The sequence below is a fragment of the Crocodylus porosus genome, unplaced genomic scaffold (assembly GCF_001723895.1).
Source record: "Crocodylus porosus isolate Cpor-Errol unplaced genomic scaffold, CroPor_comp1, whole genome shotgun sequence".
NCBI classification, from domain to species: Eukaryota; Metazoa; Chordata; order Crocodylia; family Crocodylidae; genus Crocodylus; species Crocodylus porosus.
In genome coordinates this window covers 68,574,587-68,590,713 of record NW_017728947.1, presented here as the reverse complement: position 1 = coordinate 68,590,713, position 16,127 = coordinate 68,574,587, and the positions used below count along the sequence as shown (strand labels likewise).

Genomic DNA, 16,127 nt, shown 5'->3' with positions numbered 1-16,127 from the left:
AAGAAAGTAGTCAGGGAAAGGCAGCAGGGTCAGGCATGGGGACAGGGGGGGAAGTGGCGGCGGGTGGGAGCCGGGGGGGCGGGCCCAGGGGTCAGGGCCAGAGGCAGCAGGAGCCAGCTGGGAACCATGGGGCTGGGCTGACTCTTGCTGTGTCCTGCAGTTCTGGCATCGCAGCCAGGAACAGCACACTGCTGGGCGGTACCTGGCCCTGCTGCGCCACACTGCTTGGTTCCCAGCTGCAATGCTGGGATCCCAGAACACAGCAGGAGCCAGCCCTGTCCCTGTGGTTCTGTTTGCTCCTGCTGCCACCTCTACCATGGCATGCCTGCAGATCCTGCACTTGCAGCAGGTAAAGCCCCGCACTGGAGCCCACTGCCTTCCCCGTCCCCTGCTGCACCGGGCCCTGGACTCAGCCCAGAGTGGAGGGAGCCCTGTCCCCTGCTTCCCTGCAGAGTCCAGTGCAGGGCTTCCCTGTAAAAGGGAGGGAGCTGCAGGCACACAATGTGGAGCCTCCATGATAGAGGCGGCTGGGCAGGCTGCGCTCCTCACTCCTGTGCGCAGCGCTGCCTGGAGCCATGCCCCACCAGGCATGGAAAACCCAAAGCAGCTAGGGTATCTATATTGATCAGGAGTGTGAAAAAGGTCATAATTCAATTTTTATAATTACGCTGGCAAAAAAGCTAATGTAGACACAGCTATACTAGCAAAAGAGTTCTTTTGCTACAGCTTCTTCTGTTCAGTGAAATTTTGCAGCAAAGTGGCATCTCCATTAACTACACTGGCAAACCTTCTAAATGTAGATATGTCATATTGCACTCTATGCCTCAGCACAACCCTAAACCTGGCCCCCTGGGAAAGCTTGGGAGGGTCACTTCTATATAATTATATGAGGACCTGTCTTCTTCCAAGGTCATTGCTGAAGGAATGTTTCAGTCTTTGATATCTTTTACTCATCAGATTTCAGGTGGCTTCGAGAATAGGATGATATGTATCTTTTGAATGTTTTAGCCAATGGACTTTTATTAGTCAATATGATTCCACTTACAGAGTTTAAAATTCTAGTATAGAATAGATCAAGCAGTATGTTAACATGTTAGCTGGTCAAAGGGAATCCTGGGGCAAATGTATAAGTAAGAATTTCTTGGCTAACATGGTTTTAAAATAACCTTTATTTTAATCTTGACAGAGCCTAAAAAGTGTGATAGGTAAGCTTCGTTTAGCATGCTGGCTTGCTAAGAACTTAAGTCATTCTCACAATTCCTGATGATTTGATTCAGTTATGCTTTATTTCAGTACTATATCTTATTTCATTTAAAAACGCTCACTAGACATAGCAGAAACTATTTAAAAATATTTCTAAATTTAAGGACAAGAGTAGAGATAAATTTCAATGGCTCAGTGCACACTGTCCTCTATCTGGAAAACTGTGATTGTTCATGCATGAATAGCTACAATTGTAGTTTATTTAAGAAATATGGTGATAGGTACCATACATTAAAGATCAGAATCTGACCTTATAGGACCTCTCTCACTATCAGTTATTGCCGTGAATTACATGTTTTTAGGTAAAGAATAAGACAGACACATTCAATTTCTCTCTCCTTGCAATGAGAAGCTGGAGGGGAACAATTTTAGACTGTATAGAGATTAGTAACTCTTTAAAACTTATTCTTTGTGAAGGAACTTATTATTCACAAAGTACAGGAAAAAGAGTAAGGAACTGGGAAGAATATTAAGAGTAAGAATTTAGGAAGAATATTAAAACTTTTCTTTTGCCAAGATTTAATATTTGTTAAAGTTCACTTTTTCCCCCAGATTTGTCCCATGTAAGGCTTACTCTTATTTCCCTTTTGCATCTTCAAAACCAGTTTCAAGAAGCCAGCCTAGAAACAAATGTGTTGCAGCTCTGCAGAATTTTACTACAATATTTTTTTAATACAACCATTTCCTGCTTGTTAAAGGTGCCAGGCTGCAAGCTGGCCCTAAAAGCTGAGGCTTAGGTAATGCACATGTTAGATATGCCATGATATAGATCAATGAATGTGGAGCCTTCCCTATACTGCCAAGACAACTATAACCTGAAATAAATATACACTAATAGAAGGTAAGATGATGATGTAGTATACATGGTCATTGAATTCTCAGCACTATTGACAAAACTGCCAACAAAATGTAAATTACAGCATCAGTTATGCTAGTACCTCTTTTACTGTGACCAAGATTACCAATTACTTTCACAGGCAACAGCTAGCTGTCATCACTTGGGGCATGGGTCTTATCAGAAACTGAGTATATTACATCCAGTATGTGCTGGACAGCCGTTCTGCTCCAAGTTGTCTCTCAAAGCAAACTGAAGTATTGGCAATTTTCAAGTTCTTGTTAACACACCGATCATCAATTCTGTTTATATAGTAGAGAAGTGGAAAGAGGCGAGTAGTTTTACCATGTGTCTAGCAATGATACAGAGACACCCAATTTGTAGTTTTTACCTCTAACTCAAATAATTCTACCGCAAACTGCTATTATAATTAATCATGTTTATTATGGTAGTTTGTGCATTAAACTTCATCCCTCGAATCGCAAGTCTGTATTTTTTTTCCCCATTTCCCCAATTCATGCTTCCCTCTGCCAGTAAAATATTATTGTAAATGCACAGAAAAATGTCATTTCCTCTCATGTAAATTTGTCCACTTCCTTCTGCCAACATCCTGGGTACTGATATTATGCAGGTTCACATTCCAAATATCTTTCGATAAAATTAAACATTTTCTTTGACTTTTTCTAGAGTCAACTAGCAAAGGATCAACTGGGTGCTTTAGAAGACGTACATTAGTAAATCAGTCTCATTTGGCCTGACACCGACCTTTCTTTGCTTGAGATGCAAGGATGGACTGAATCTCTTTTTACTTGGATTACAGTTCAGATTAATTAAACAAAACATATGCACACACAGAGAAAAATTCAGAAAGGATAACCTTTATGCTTTTACTCTGAGGTAGGTAGTTATTTCCTTACATTATGTTATATGTTATTATTTTATTTCTCTATATTATGACAACAAGTAGGCTTCCTTTCTTAACACAAAAAAGAAAAACCATGCCCCTTCCAACACACACACACGCACGCACAGTTTTTGGGGTTTTTTAAACGTATAGTACTAAACTTACCATATCACTCTGAGGTTGCGAGACCACAACTGGCTGGCCTGTATCACATGTCTTTCTTATATTAACATCCAATGGAATGTCTCCTGTATTAAAAACAATAAAATATATTTATACAAAGACTTAATATTTCTTAAATGTGCTCCATTTAACTACTCTTGAAGCTACTTGAAATCAAATTCCAGTTCAGGCTATCCTTTGAATTACTCAATCTCCAAAAATAGCATTTACAATGAAAATTAGCTGCAGCTGGGTTCTACATATCCACAATCATTAACAACATGTAAAAGCTGGACTTTTTCATTTTCTGGATAACTTGGAGTGTGTTTTGTAGTCTTTCGTAATGACATAGGGATTGCTTACTTCTTGGTTGTAAGTGCAGGGAAAAAAAATGAAACACTAGTCATTTTGGTTAATGAAAAATAGGAATATTTCTTTTGAGTGTTTGGAAAATATTTATTATGCAACATATTGTTCAGCATATTTTTAGACTGTATATAACACATCTCACTCTTTAACCATGTTTTGATATTTTAATCACTATTCAAAGACATATTTTAATACTTAACTGCCAAACAACAAATTGTGTTACTACTTTTAGTTGGCCACTGACATAATTAAGTATTAATTAGGTATTCAGCTCATTCTTCTTTTAAATAGAAATCTACTATATAGTCTGCTTTTTTAATCAACAGGGAACTGTCACAAGAGAAAGAAGTTTTATAAAGAAAAATCAAATAGTAGCCCTTTGGATATCTTCTCTTCTTATTTTTTCCAGCATTAAAATAGCAAAATGTTTAAAATCCTATAATTACTACATCACAAAACACATGCGAGAGAATGCACAAAAATTGATAACATGTAATAAGGATCTTAATTCTACCGTACACTACAGGGCAGACTACTTTTGACTTGGCCTTGTCTAAACTTAATCACATTTGGACTTAAAAATGGAATTGAGCCACTCTATTATATATGAAGATTTAAGTCTGCCTTCTCCCAATATACTCTGCATTTATTCTTTCAGTGCAGAATAAATTTTCCTCAAATTTACAAGTAAATACATTGAGTTCAAAATTATGAAAAATGGCCCCTTTAATAAATTGGGAACTAGATCTTTTCTTTAACTTGGCAATGGAATTAACTAGCCTTTCAAGTTTCTCACATAATTCAATCTTACCAATATTTTGTACATAAACCACATTTTGAAAATATTTTCTTTAGGATTCATTTTTGGAGCTATTTCTGATACCTAAAAGTCACTTCTTCAATTGCAGCTGAATAATAATGGTTTTCTTAGGGAAATTCTATTTACTGCTCCATTTCAAAATGGGACCTGCCTCCTATTGTCAAAATGGAACACAAACTGAATTTACTAAGTATTCAAGCACCTAATAAAGGACATAACTGCATAGCGGTATTTACAGAAAGCACACCGACCGAGTTAGAAAAGAAAGTAGTTAAACAATGAAAGAATTCTGCAAGAACATTGGAAGCAGAATCCCTGCAAGAGAATCAGGGGATCTACTGCTTTACCACGGGTAAGCAGGAAGATAAAGAAAGATAAAAATGGCGCTGCTGAAGAGATGGACTTTTTTTCTTAATATTCTCTGCTACAGTGAAGAACTAGCAAGGTACATGCAGCCATAACAATTATACAATTATAACAAGGATGCTGATATAAACTGGTATGATGCATCTGGTTAGTCCACATAATTCTGAAACAGTACAAGTACAGCAAAACAGCTCCAACTTTATCTTACTTCATTCAGAGCTATTTAGCCAACTTGTATCACAATAAGATCATACAGATGTAACATTGGAACAGATGCAACTGGAAGAGCTGCTCCAGGCTCCCAAGTGTCAAATGCCCTCCTATTTCAAAGCAGTTAGAAAGTCTGTTTGTATATACCAGTGATTCTCAACCAGGGTGATGCCTCATCATGAGGTGCCCTGAGATCCTTTTAAGGGTGTTAACAAACAATATAAGCACTGCTAAGTGTGCAGAAGCCTACACATGATTCACAAGATAAACCCAGAAATTTCAAACAGGAATCCATAATACCTCATTAATTATATTAGTCACATGTGTTTTTCCATTTTGTTAAAAAATTATTTCCAGTCATATTAGTTTTATGCACTGTAATAAATTAGTTTTTGAAATGGTGTCCCGCTAAAATCAAAATAGTTATGGAGGGGTGTCTTGAGTCTAAATAGTTTAAGAATCATTGGTCTATACCCTTAGAGACTCAGGTGGTGTACCTGAAATGATGCTCATTTCTACCAGAAGAAATTTATTCTAGTAGAAAAACAGCCCAGGAGCTGGACTGTGCAGATGTTCTTCCAGTTTGATACTGAAGAGTTTCACAGGCAAGCTCTCCAGCCATCAGGCAGAAGTGGGTTGCTCTCTGAATCATACCCTTATGGGAGCCCATTAATTGACAGCCTGCCTTCTCCTCTGCCTATGAAGGAGGCAGGCTGTCAGGTGGCAGATAACAGCTCCTGAAATGCAGGTCCCCAGAAGAATGCCATAGATGGGCAGGGAGAGTTTGGGCCCCAGACGAATGCCCCCCCATCACACCAATCAGATGACTGGCAGAGTGGGGCATACTCCTGTGGTACCCTTCCAATTCCTCCCCCACACCTCCTCACAGAAGAATACGTTCCTTGCGCTACTCCAGGCTGAACCAGAGGAGTGCAAGGACTTGACAGAGGTGGGAGGCACTCACCTGCTGTGACAAGGCTTTGATGCAGGGGCAGGGTAAGCTTGCTTTTCCCTGTATTGCTCCAGGCTGACCCAGAGCAATGCATGGAGTGGTAGGATCATTTCCTCATGGCAGTAAGGGTCCTGAGTCACTCGGGCAGTGTGGGCAGAAAGGAGAAGCCAGAGGGGCTGGAAGCCAGATGTGTGGAGGCTTTCCCCAAGCCAGACTCCTAGTCCTTTCAGTCTTTAAATCAACACCACTTCACAGCTGAGTGGTGGGTGGAGGGAAGGTTAGGGGAAGCTAGCATGACTCAGAGCTGGACTTACATGCCTGGCTGCCAGGCACACTGACTTTTCAATCACTATCCCTGGGGACCTCTACACATGTAGAGGTCAGAGTAAACTAACTTCACTGCAAAGCATGTGGAGACGGTGACTGGGGCTGGCTGGGGCACAAGGGTGCTACAGTACAGGGTTGCTTGCCGGCTAGCCATGCACTGTAGCACCCTTGTGCCCTACCCAGCTCCTCGACAGCACAATGAGCCAGGGTGGAGCAGCTCTGGGATGGCAGGCTGATCCCCCAGGGCCCCTTGCCAGCTGGGGCTGTGCTGTCCTGAATCAATGTACTGCTCGTGTAAATCAATGTGTAAATGCTGTGCTTGGGAGCAATAAACTCCGGCACAAACTGCATCACAGTTTATTCGTGCAGTTTATTCAGGTGCACTAACTGCATGTGTAGATGTGGCCCCTGTCATTCAGATGAGCAACAGGAGGGGCAAAGGGAAGCAGGCAGGGAGCAATGTTTCCTGTGCTGGGGAGTGCTGCTTCCTGCCTCCTACCCTTTGCCCCATGCTGGGCATCGGGGGTGGTGATGTAAAAGCTGGAGAAGCCTGGAATCCAGCTTATGGAACTTTGCCACCATGGTATAATGTACATGTCTTGCTCAGAGATGGAACAGCAGTGAGAAGCAGGTGTAAATCAGCTGCAGCCTGCTCTTTCCCTCCCCTATGGGCTGGTGGAAGAGAAGCTTCCCCCTGCATCTTTTGCAGATTAGTGATCCTGGTCTTGGGAATACATGGAAGCCTTTTTCCTGGCTCCACTTCCTCTGATCCCAGGAAGAGTTAAGACAGAGAAAAGTGTGCAGACATTCAGGGTGGTTTTACGAGTGCTTGGGTGGCTCCAAGAGCTGCTCTAATTAAAGCAACCATTGTATCTTGTGCATCAGTGTCCATGCACGTCCAAATGGTGGTGGTGGGGGGGGTGCTTTAACTAAAGCTTGTTTGATGTGCCTTAGTTAAAGTGCTGCCCCCCAGCCATTTGGAAATGCGAGGACACCAATACACGAGATGTGGAGGCTGCTGCAAGCGCACTAATTAGCATGCTCCAGTAGACTTGATTGAGTCTACTCCGATGTGCAGATTGGAGCAGCCTCTTCGCACATCTACAGACACCCTCAGTCTCTCAGAAGCAACTTAACCCTGGTTGCTTCTGAGTCCTTTTTTCCCAAAATGGCCATTTTTTGCTTCAGGAGAAAAAGCCTGAAAGTCTGCACGCTTAGGCTTTTTAGTAGGAAACAGTAACAGAAATTGAACATCTGTATGCACCTTCAGATAACTAAAGGAGATGTACTGGAAACAGTTTGACCTAATAACCATATGAAGGTAAAAAAAGACCTGATTGTCAATATACAGTAGTAGTTAAACATGCAGGTAGTATATAACAATGTTGCCAGTAGTATGCAACATTGAAACTACAATATACAGTAGTAGTTGCAACCTTAGGATGCAAAAGGGACATGATAGAGAATACAGAAATGATTATACTGCCATTATATAGATGTTACATTTTCATTTGGACTATTCTGTTTAGTTCTAATCAAAAGCATTTTATAAAGGAAGTAGAAAAATCAAAGAATTTTGGAGCAGGGGACAAGAATAATCAGCAATACATAAAATCTCTTATATGACAAGTGACATGACTGGAACTATTTCTTTTAATGAAGAGATGAATAAGAGATGACATAAAAATAAATGAAAATAGATTAAGTGCAAAATGTATACTGGAATTTTTCCCTCACTATTTCTGGTGACAAGAAATATTCAATGGACTTGGGAAGTAGCAAATTCTAGACTAATAAAACTAGTAAATACTTTTCCAGTCACCCTGCAGACCTTTCCAGGTATTACTGAAACCAAGATCCTATCAGAATTCAAGGGGGTCACACTTTTATTTGAACAATAAAAATAGTTATAATCATAAATATAAGTCAAAAATAAAAATACTCTGAAGAGATTTTGAAAGTATAATAAAAACCCTTAAATAAACCTGTAATTATGGGGCACTATGAAGAATTTTTTTCCAGAAACAGATGTAGTTAAGTAGTTGCTACATGGCAAGTCTACATGTGCTATTAAGGTTATAAAGACTTACCATGCAGCAAAATGCTGTACACTAGCCTTCCCTGAGAGCATGTCTACAATTGTTCCTTGTTGGGAGCAAATCTGCTCCCAATTGGAGCAACCCAGTAGAGGGCTGCTCCGATTGGGAGCAAATTAACTGGGACCAGGGTGGGCTGTTCCTACCCTGCTCTGGCAACCAGGGAGAGCTCCAGGTTCCCCCAGGGTGCTAGTCCAGGGGCTGACAGGGATCACAGGGCTAGTCCCCATGCGCAGAGAGCCAGGAGACCTCTGCCAGGTTCAGCGGTAGCATGGGGAAGGGTCCAGATGTGCACAGGGCTAAGAGATAGCTGCCACTGCAGAACTCTCCTGGCCCCATGCAAGTAGGGACAAGCCCCATGACCAGTGAAGCTTCCCTGTGCAGCCCACGGCTGGCCAAGAGCTCTCCTGCTTCTGGGGCAGTTCCTAGTCAGCTCCAGACTGTGTGGGGATTTCCCCAAGCAGCCAGGAACTGGCCCAGAGCTGTCACCCTTGTAGGGCAGCTCCCAGCCAGGTCAGGGATGTGTGGGGATTTACCTGAGTAGCTTGAAGTTGATCAGGAACTGTCCCTTCTAGGGCAGCTCCCAACCAGTCCAGGCTGCACACAGATTTTCCTGAGCAGCCTGAGGCTGGTCAGGAACTGTTCTTTTTGGGGCAGCTCCCAGCCAGCTCCAGGCTGTGCAGATTTCCTTGAGCAGCCTAGGGCTAGCTGGAAACTGTCCCTGCATAGCCTGGGGCTAGCTGGGAACTGTTCTTCTCAGGCAGCTCCCAACTGCATGGGGATTTCCTCAAGCAGCCCAGGGCTGGCCAGATGCAGGAACTGTCCTTTCTGAGGAAATCCCTTCTGCCCCTCTCCCTAATCCAGAGTCTCGGGAGCTCCCTGCTTTCCCACACAGCCAGGGACTGGCCAAGAGCTGTCTGCCTTCTGGGCAGCTCCCAGCCAGCTCCAGGCTGCACGTGGAATTCCCCAAGCAGCCCAGGGCCGGCTGGGAACTGTCCCCAATCTGGGGGCAGCCTTAACTATATATTCTCTCAGTGAACTTATTTTGAGGACAGGAAAAGTCAGCTACTCCATTGAGAGAGAAATTTCTGCAAAGAGAAACAAACTTTGCACCTATCTGTATAAACCTGGGGGGCAAAGCGGGGGTGGGGAGAGGAGTGTGCAAATTCTTGGATGCTGATGACCCAGTATTATGCTTCCAGCAGACTAACTCATCTCCCAAATGCGTGCTTTTAATTATGAAAGCTTGCTATGTCAGGTTTGTATCAGACCTCGACATTTTATGTTGATCTTAAGAGAACTTTCTGGTTCTTTTGAATGAATTAGCTGTGGAATATCATTGACATAATTACAGTAGTACATGGAAACATATCATTAGCATAAGCAATTATCTCATTTATCAACTTAATCATGCTGTGTTATGTTTTATAATTCCTTACTGATAGCTCAGGTTTCAACATACATTTTTTTTTAAAATACAGTAGCAAGTATGTTTTTATATTTTAGATTTTGCACACTAATTTAATGATGTGTTAAGGGAACAATTTTTTGTTTTGAATTACCTATGAGTTAAGCAAATTTTTCTCCTGAAACATCATTTTGCAATTCAATATGTTTCTGAGAACTAAACACTGAAATGTAATAATTAAAAGTGTAATAATACACAAACTTAGATAACCAGCCTGTATGATTAAAAATAATAAGATATAACTTATTATTAACACTGTGCAAAAGTTAACAATTCTATTATAAATAATTATAATGCACCTAATGTATTGCTATTCAAAGGAATACATTTTCCTGCAAACAAAAAAAACTGGTTCCCAATTAACTCAAAGGGAAAATTCCATTTTACTTGAAATGAGAGAAGCTTGGGACCTACATTTCAACATAATGAACAGCATACTCATAGTATTTCTTAATGACAAATTAATATTTATTTGACAAGTACTGTACAATTCCAGATATCACGGCAATGCATGTTCTGGAGAAATTAAAATCTAAAAGACATTCAAGATCAAGTAAAAGGAATTATCTTATGTATTTTCCCCTTCCATTTGTTTTTTTAAAAAAAGAGTACTATGTGAGCCCTCTAGTCTTACTTTCTCTCGGTTTTCAGATCTGGTTGGCATTCCTTTAAAAAAAATCCTGATAATAAACTCAGGAACTGACGATAAACAATACAGATGAAGCTTATCAACTTAAAATATTATTTCAGAAATGTTTTTCTGTTTGACCATTATCTGAACATATACTAGATCAGGATAATGCCACTATATATGTTTAAAACCAATAGTGCCCAAACTTTTAGCTGCATGGGCCTCACACAAGTGACAATGGTTTGGTCTGTGAGTCCCATCCTATGTGGGGCCGTTGTGCAAGTGTGATCCAGTGCACCAGCCTGACCTCACATGCCTGGATCCAGCCACACACTGGCCCAAACCCCAATACCCAAATCTCATAGCAGAGCAGTGGTACAATTTAGTGCACAAGGCCAAGTTATCCAACCCATGGTGCTCCACAGGTCTGGAAATTTGAGAGCAGGGGAGCAGCAATTAATGCTGCCACTGTCCTCTTGCCACCAAACTTCTGGACCCACAGGAAGGTCCAAGGGCTGGATGACACAACGCTGTCGGCCCGATCTGGCCTGCAGGTTGGAGGCTGAATACCACTGCTTTAAACAAAGCATTATTTCTAAATGTCATCCAATATTCAAGAGTAAAATATAGATACTTACCTAAAACATCAAGTCCAAGCGTTTTTGCTAGGTCTCTTACACCATCTGCGCCAAAAATATGGGTCTCATGTTTACATTTTGGACACTGGAAAACACTCATATTTTGGATAAGTCCCAAAACCTGTTAAAAATGTTCAAATTCTAGAGTCTGTATCAAGTGATACTTTATCTTATCTGAAATGAAAGTATGCCTTGAGCAAAATATCTAAAAAACATTTCTTTAAAATTCATATTAAACAGACTTAGTCTTACTACGATGCCTAGATTACTGGATCATCAACTAATAACTTCATTACCCTTCTATTTGATCTCTATTTTAAAAATAATTATGCATGACTAATTTCACACATTTTCCATTTATTGTAGGATTGCTGCCTTTCAGATCAAGATTATCAAACTTATTATTTGCAAAACATTTCTAAGCAAAGTTCCAAATTATAATACTTAACTTCTAGTCATCATTTCATGGCATCTCAGTGAAAGGTTTATCATATGATATAACTTTTAACACTGGAGGTTTATTGTGTTGTTTTATAGTTTTATAGTTTCCAGTTTCATGTCCCAAGCCATATAAATAAAACATACCATTACGAGAGGTGTCACCATTAGACCTAATTTTTAAAAGACTTTTATCTAGCTTCACCTCAGGGAAATGTCTTCAAAACAAGAACCCAGATTTGCTATTCTCTCTGAAGAGCAGAGAGACATTTAAAGATCAAACAACAGAAATAATTATGAGAGAAAAAGGGGCAAAAACAGAAGGATAAAAATCTAATATATGCATATTAGGTATCTTTTTTTCAGCTACTGAACTCTGGAAACTTTGCCAGATTGTATCTACCCTTCGTGCTTTAGAGTAATGGTTATGATATAAGTAATAGTCAATTATTCTGTCATATAAAGCTGTGTGTTGGGATGAGCTGAATTTTGCAAAACCATTAGAAACAAGAAATGATAAACAAACAATGCATTTTAAAAGCTCTTGTGATTTATTAATCAATAAAAATCTATATAAATACCACTTCCTGTTAGGCAGTCTAGTGTTATTTATGGTCTATTTAAATAAATATATAAAATAAAACATATATAAAAAATAGTTACATGTTCTATAGTCAACATTTACAAATCTGGGACTGAAGTTTTCAAGGTACACAAGGCAACTGTAAGCCTAACTGCCCTCTCTGCCTTTAAAAAATTCCCCTTAATAGTCTAAAGCTTGTTACTTAAAGTGGCCTGTTTTTCAGAAGTGGCATGAATCCAAATTCCACTGATGTTAATGAGAGCTGTGTTTAGAAAACTTATAATAAGTTCCCACTTTTAGCAACTAAAATAGGTGAAAATATATTTTTACTTTACCAGCACGTAAAAGAAGTACCTCTGATATAGTTGAATGCAACTGACTTGAATAAGAAAAAGAAATAGTTTTGGTGTTCTGGCTCTTCTATATCTTCATTTGGTATTCAATACTTACCATCTGAGAAGTGCAGGTTTACTTATTTACAGCTTTCAGGGAACTGAAATCAGGACAGGTTTTCACACTCGCCTCTGGAGTGAAAGGCAAGATCATTTTGCAGTGGGAGGCATGGGAGAGGACAAGAGAGCACTTTGTATACTCTGTAAACCCAGCTCTATTAATGGACTCTGACGTAAGTTCCATCAAGTCCTGCTTAATTTGTGACATGGAAATAAATCAAAGGAGCATCCTTTGGCATTTCCCATGGGGAAAGGGTATTTTAATTAAGATACTCCATACATCATAAAAAAGAAAACTTAAATTTGTATCACAATGAACTCGCTCCTCTTTAGATACCTTGATTTTTAAACTTTAGTATTTTCCCTCAAAGTAACTGCATGTATTTTTGAAAAAGAAAATTCATGATTGTAGAAAAGCGATATAGTCATACATTGTTTTGTAAACAGCATAAACATTTGCAAACTGCTTGTAAAAACTATTTTCTTAGTCCTTTCATAATAAGACCATCAGAAAAATTATCTGGGTCACAGTTTTATTAACACAAGACTGTGGAGATGTAGCTGGATCCTCTATAATAAATCATACTTTCTTAATTTCTTATTGACATTATTTTCTGATTTTCCTTCAACTAGTCTTACTGAAAGTAAATGGCACGTTAGTATTACAATCCCATTCTTACATTCCTTCTGCATTGTTCTCACCTATTATCCATCTAGAAGTAGACTTTTATTAATGTATAAATGACTCTCCATCTGTGTGCAGTATTTCATGGAAACCATTAAGCTCATTTTCAATTTTCTGCCTCAGTTGGTATTCCATGTCCAAACTGATGAAATTATTAATTAAGCTATTATTATTATTATCCTTAAGAGAAATCACAAAGATGTTTGTTTGAGTTACCATGTGCATCAAACAATGTAGATACTATTGTGGGTTAAAAATTCCCTCTGGCTAAAATTTGTTTTTCAAAGTACTAATCTATGGTGGACAAATTCTGTAAATTTTGAAACAATATTAACAATAAATTTGAACAGCCTCAGCCCAAAAAATTGTCTTTAAAATTGTGTCTTTTTTTTGCACTTAAAAGTCAGATGTTTTTCTAACAAATCAAGTTAGTTCGCTAGTTTATATTTTGCAGTAGTCAACATAACTATCAAATTAAAACTATCACAATAAGTATCAACCCTAAGCAAACAAATTATAAGCAAACAGGTTTTAGCATTAAAATGCATCTGTTAATATGCATTAGTCTTTTTGTCTGACAATCCCTTGCAGTCGAAAATGACTGTCTTCCATAATTCTCTTATCTATGTGTCCAAAGATGGCTGATGAGACCTATCTGGGATTGACAGACTCTACTGCAGCTTAGACATGCAGTTCCATGTGGGCTGGGTGGTACTGGATTCTTCATTTGGTCTGCAACATGCTGTTTCTACCACCCCCACTTTCTTTTCTCCTGTTGTTGCTGTGATGTTTCAAAGTACTGGGATTCCCACACCAGACCCTTCCTCCATTTGGGGTGGTCCTAGGTGATAGTGTCCTAGGAGTTGACATCAATATTGTATTTTTTTAAGTTGGCCTTGAGGAAGTCCCTGAAGTGCTTTCTCTGCCCTCTCCTTTAGTGTACACCTTGGCTGAGCTGGGAGAATAAATCTTGCTTCGGGAGCCTACAGCTGGACATCCAGATAACACGGCCGGTCCAACAAAATTGATGTTGGATGATCATCACCTCAGCACTCATGGTGTTTGCTTGCAGAAGGATGCTAATGTTAGTGCACCTATCTTACCACTGGATTTAGAGGATCTTCCACATGCAGATGGTACTTCTCTAACAGCTTTAGATCTTTAGATGTCTCCAGTACATTGTCCATGTCTCAGCTCTGTACAGCAAGGTGGGGATCATGACTGCTTGGTAAACCATGGGCTTTGTTAGGAAGATGCCTGTATACCAGGGCAGTGGGAAGGTTCGGTCTCCAATCTGATTCAGTGGAAATTCGGCCCGATTCAGTGGCCAAATCTCAAAATCCAAATCAAATCAGGAGACCCTTTAATGCCTCTGAAGCAAATCAGAACCCTCTAAATTGATTTGGAGCGATTCGGAAAGATTCAGCGATTTGGCTATAGACACAGCTTTAAATGTTTTTTCTACATACCTCAAGGTACCAGGCAGCTCATGAATGCTGCAATGGTGGGGCAGATGGAATGTCCCAAAGGAGTGCAAGGGGGGCTCCACAGCGCACTCAGTAGCAGACTCAGAAGTGGACCAGACGAACTTCTGGTCCACTTCTGGGTCCTCCAGGGAGCACAAAGGGGCCCTCCCACACTCCCCCAGCTTGGCGACTGGGTCTGGAGAAGCACCTGGGGTCCCACCACAACTGATCGCTGAGCCACGGGGGTGCAGGGGGGTCCCCTGAGCACTCGGTGGCAGACCTTGGGTTCATTGCCGAGCACGTGGGGGGGCTCCCTTGTGTTCCTGTGGGGCCCCCCTGCACTCCATCTACCCTAGCATTGCAGCCTTCATAAGCCATGCCCAGTACCTTGAGGTATGTAGAAAAAACATTTAAAACTCCGTTTATGGCTGAATCACTGATTTTCTGAATTAGCATCAAATCTTCAGATTAGGATTCAGCCAAATCAAATCAGGGACAGTGATCCAAATCAACTAATCAAATCACTGTCCCCAATTCGGGCCAAATCCGAATCAAATATGGCCCGCTTTGCACACCTCTACTGTATATGACTTCTTTTATTATGGAAAAGCTGCTGCAAAACACCTTCCACATGGCTTTTGACAGAATGGGATCTTGATCCAATGGCAAGGAGACCAAGACAACTGAGAATCTTTTTCTGCTGCAGCCTTCAGCTGCCTTCACAACCGTTAAAATTCTAACATCCTCTTCTATTTGCTCCACCACTGAAGACTTGCAGACCCACAGCTAGGGACTAGCAACCTGTACTCATCATGTCACAGCACCACCAAAGATCTATGTGGCTTTTCAGGAGGGGGAACCATTGCCATCTGCTGTCCTCACCACATTCTGGTTGTGCTTCCGCTGCTTGGTCCATGACTGATTATATGTCAGTTATCCTGCTTATTTCACTGTTAACCTTCCCTGAAGGTCATTCCACTTTGCACAACTTGTGGACATGCTGGGTAGCAGTACAGCTCTGCCCCACAGTATGCATTACTGAACACATACTGACAGAAAGACCGTAGGATTTCATGATTACTCCTAGAGTTTTTAAATCTGTGGACTGAAAATAATAGATCTTACTAATAATGAATGTAATACCTCTCATTGCCTTGTTCAAATAACACAACAAAGCAGTAAAAGAACTATTAAACTATACACAAATATCCCATGAGTATGTACAAACTTAGTTCTGCTCCTTAGTCCTTTGTGATGTCCTCTCGATGCTGGCCACATCCCTCCTAAAGTGCGGCACCCAGACCTGGATCCAGTACTCCAACTGTGGCCTCACCACTGTCACATAGAGGGAGAGGATCACCTTCTTGGACCTGCTTGTGATGCATCTGTGGATGCACGACAAGGCACCGTTAGCTTTCCTGACTGCGTCCTCACATTGGTGGCCCATGTTCATTTTGGAATC

At 40.6% G+C, this 16,127-nt stretch overlaps 1 protein-coding gene across 2 annotated transcripts in view; it reads right to left on the bottom strand.

The window, feature by feature from the left end:
• NUBPL (nucleotide binding protein like) overlaps positions 1–16,127 on the bottom strand; it is a 211,197-nt gene that overhangs the window by 17,698 nt on the left and 177,372 nt on the right. For both annotated transcript variants that reach the window (XM_019552062.1, XM_019552063.1), the window contains exons 9-10: positions 11,042–11,162; positions 3,168–3,250 (exon numbers count right to left, since the gene is read on the bottom strand). In XM_019552062.1, coding sequence (XP_019407607.1) covers positions 3,168–3,250; positions 11,042–11,162 — 204 coding nt within the window. The remainder of the gene's footprint in view (positions 1–3,167; positions 3,251–11,041; positions 11,163–16,127) is intronic.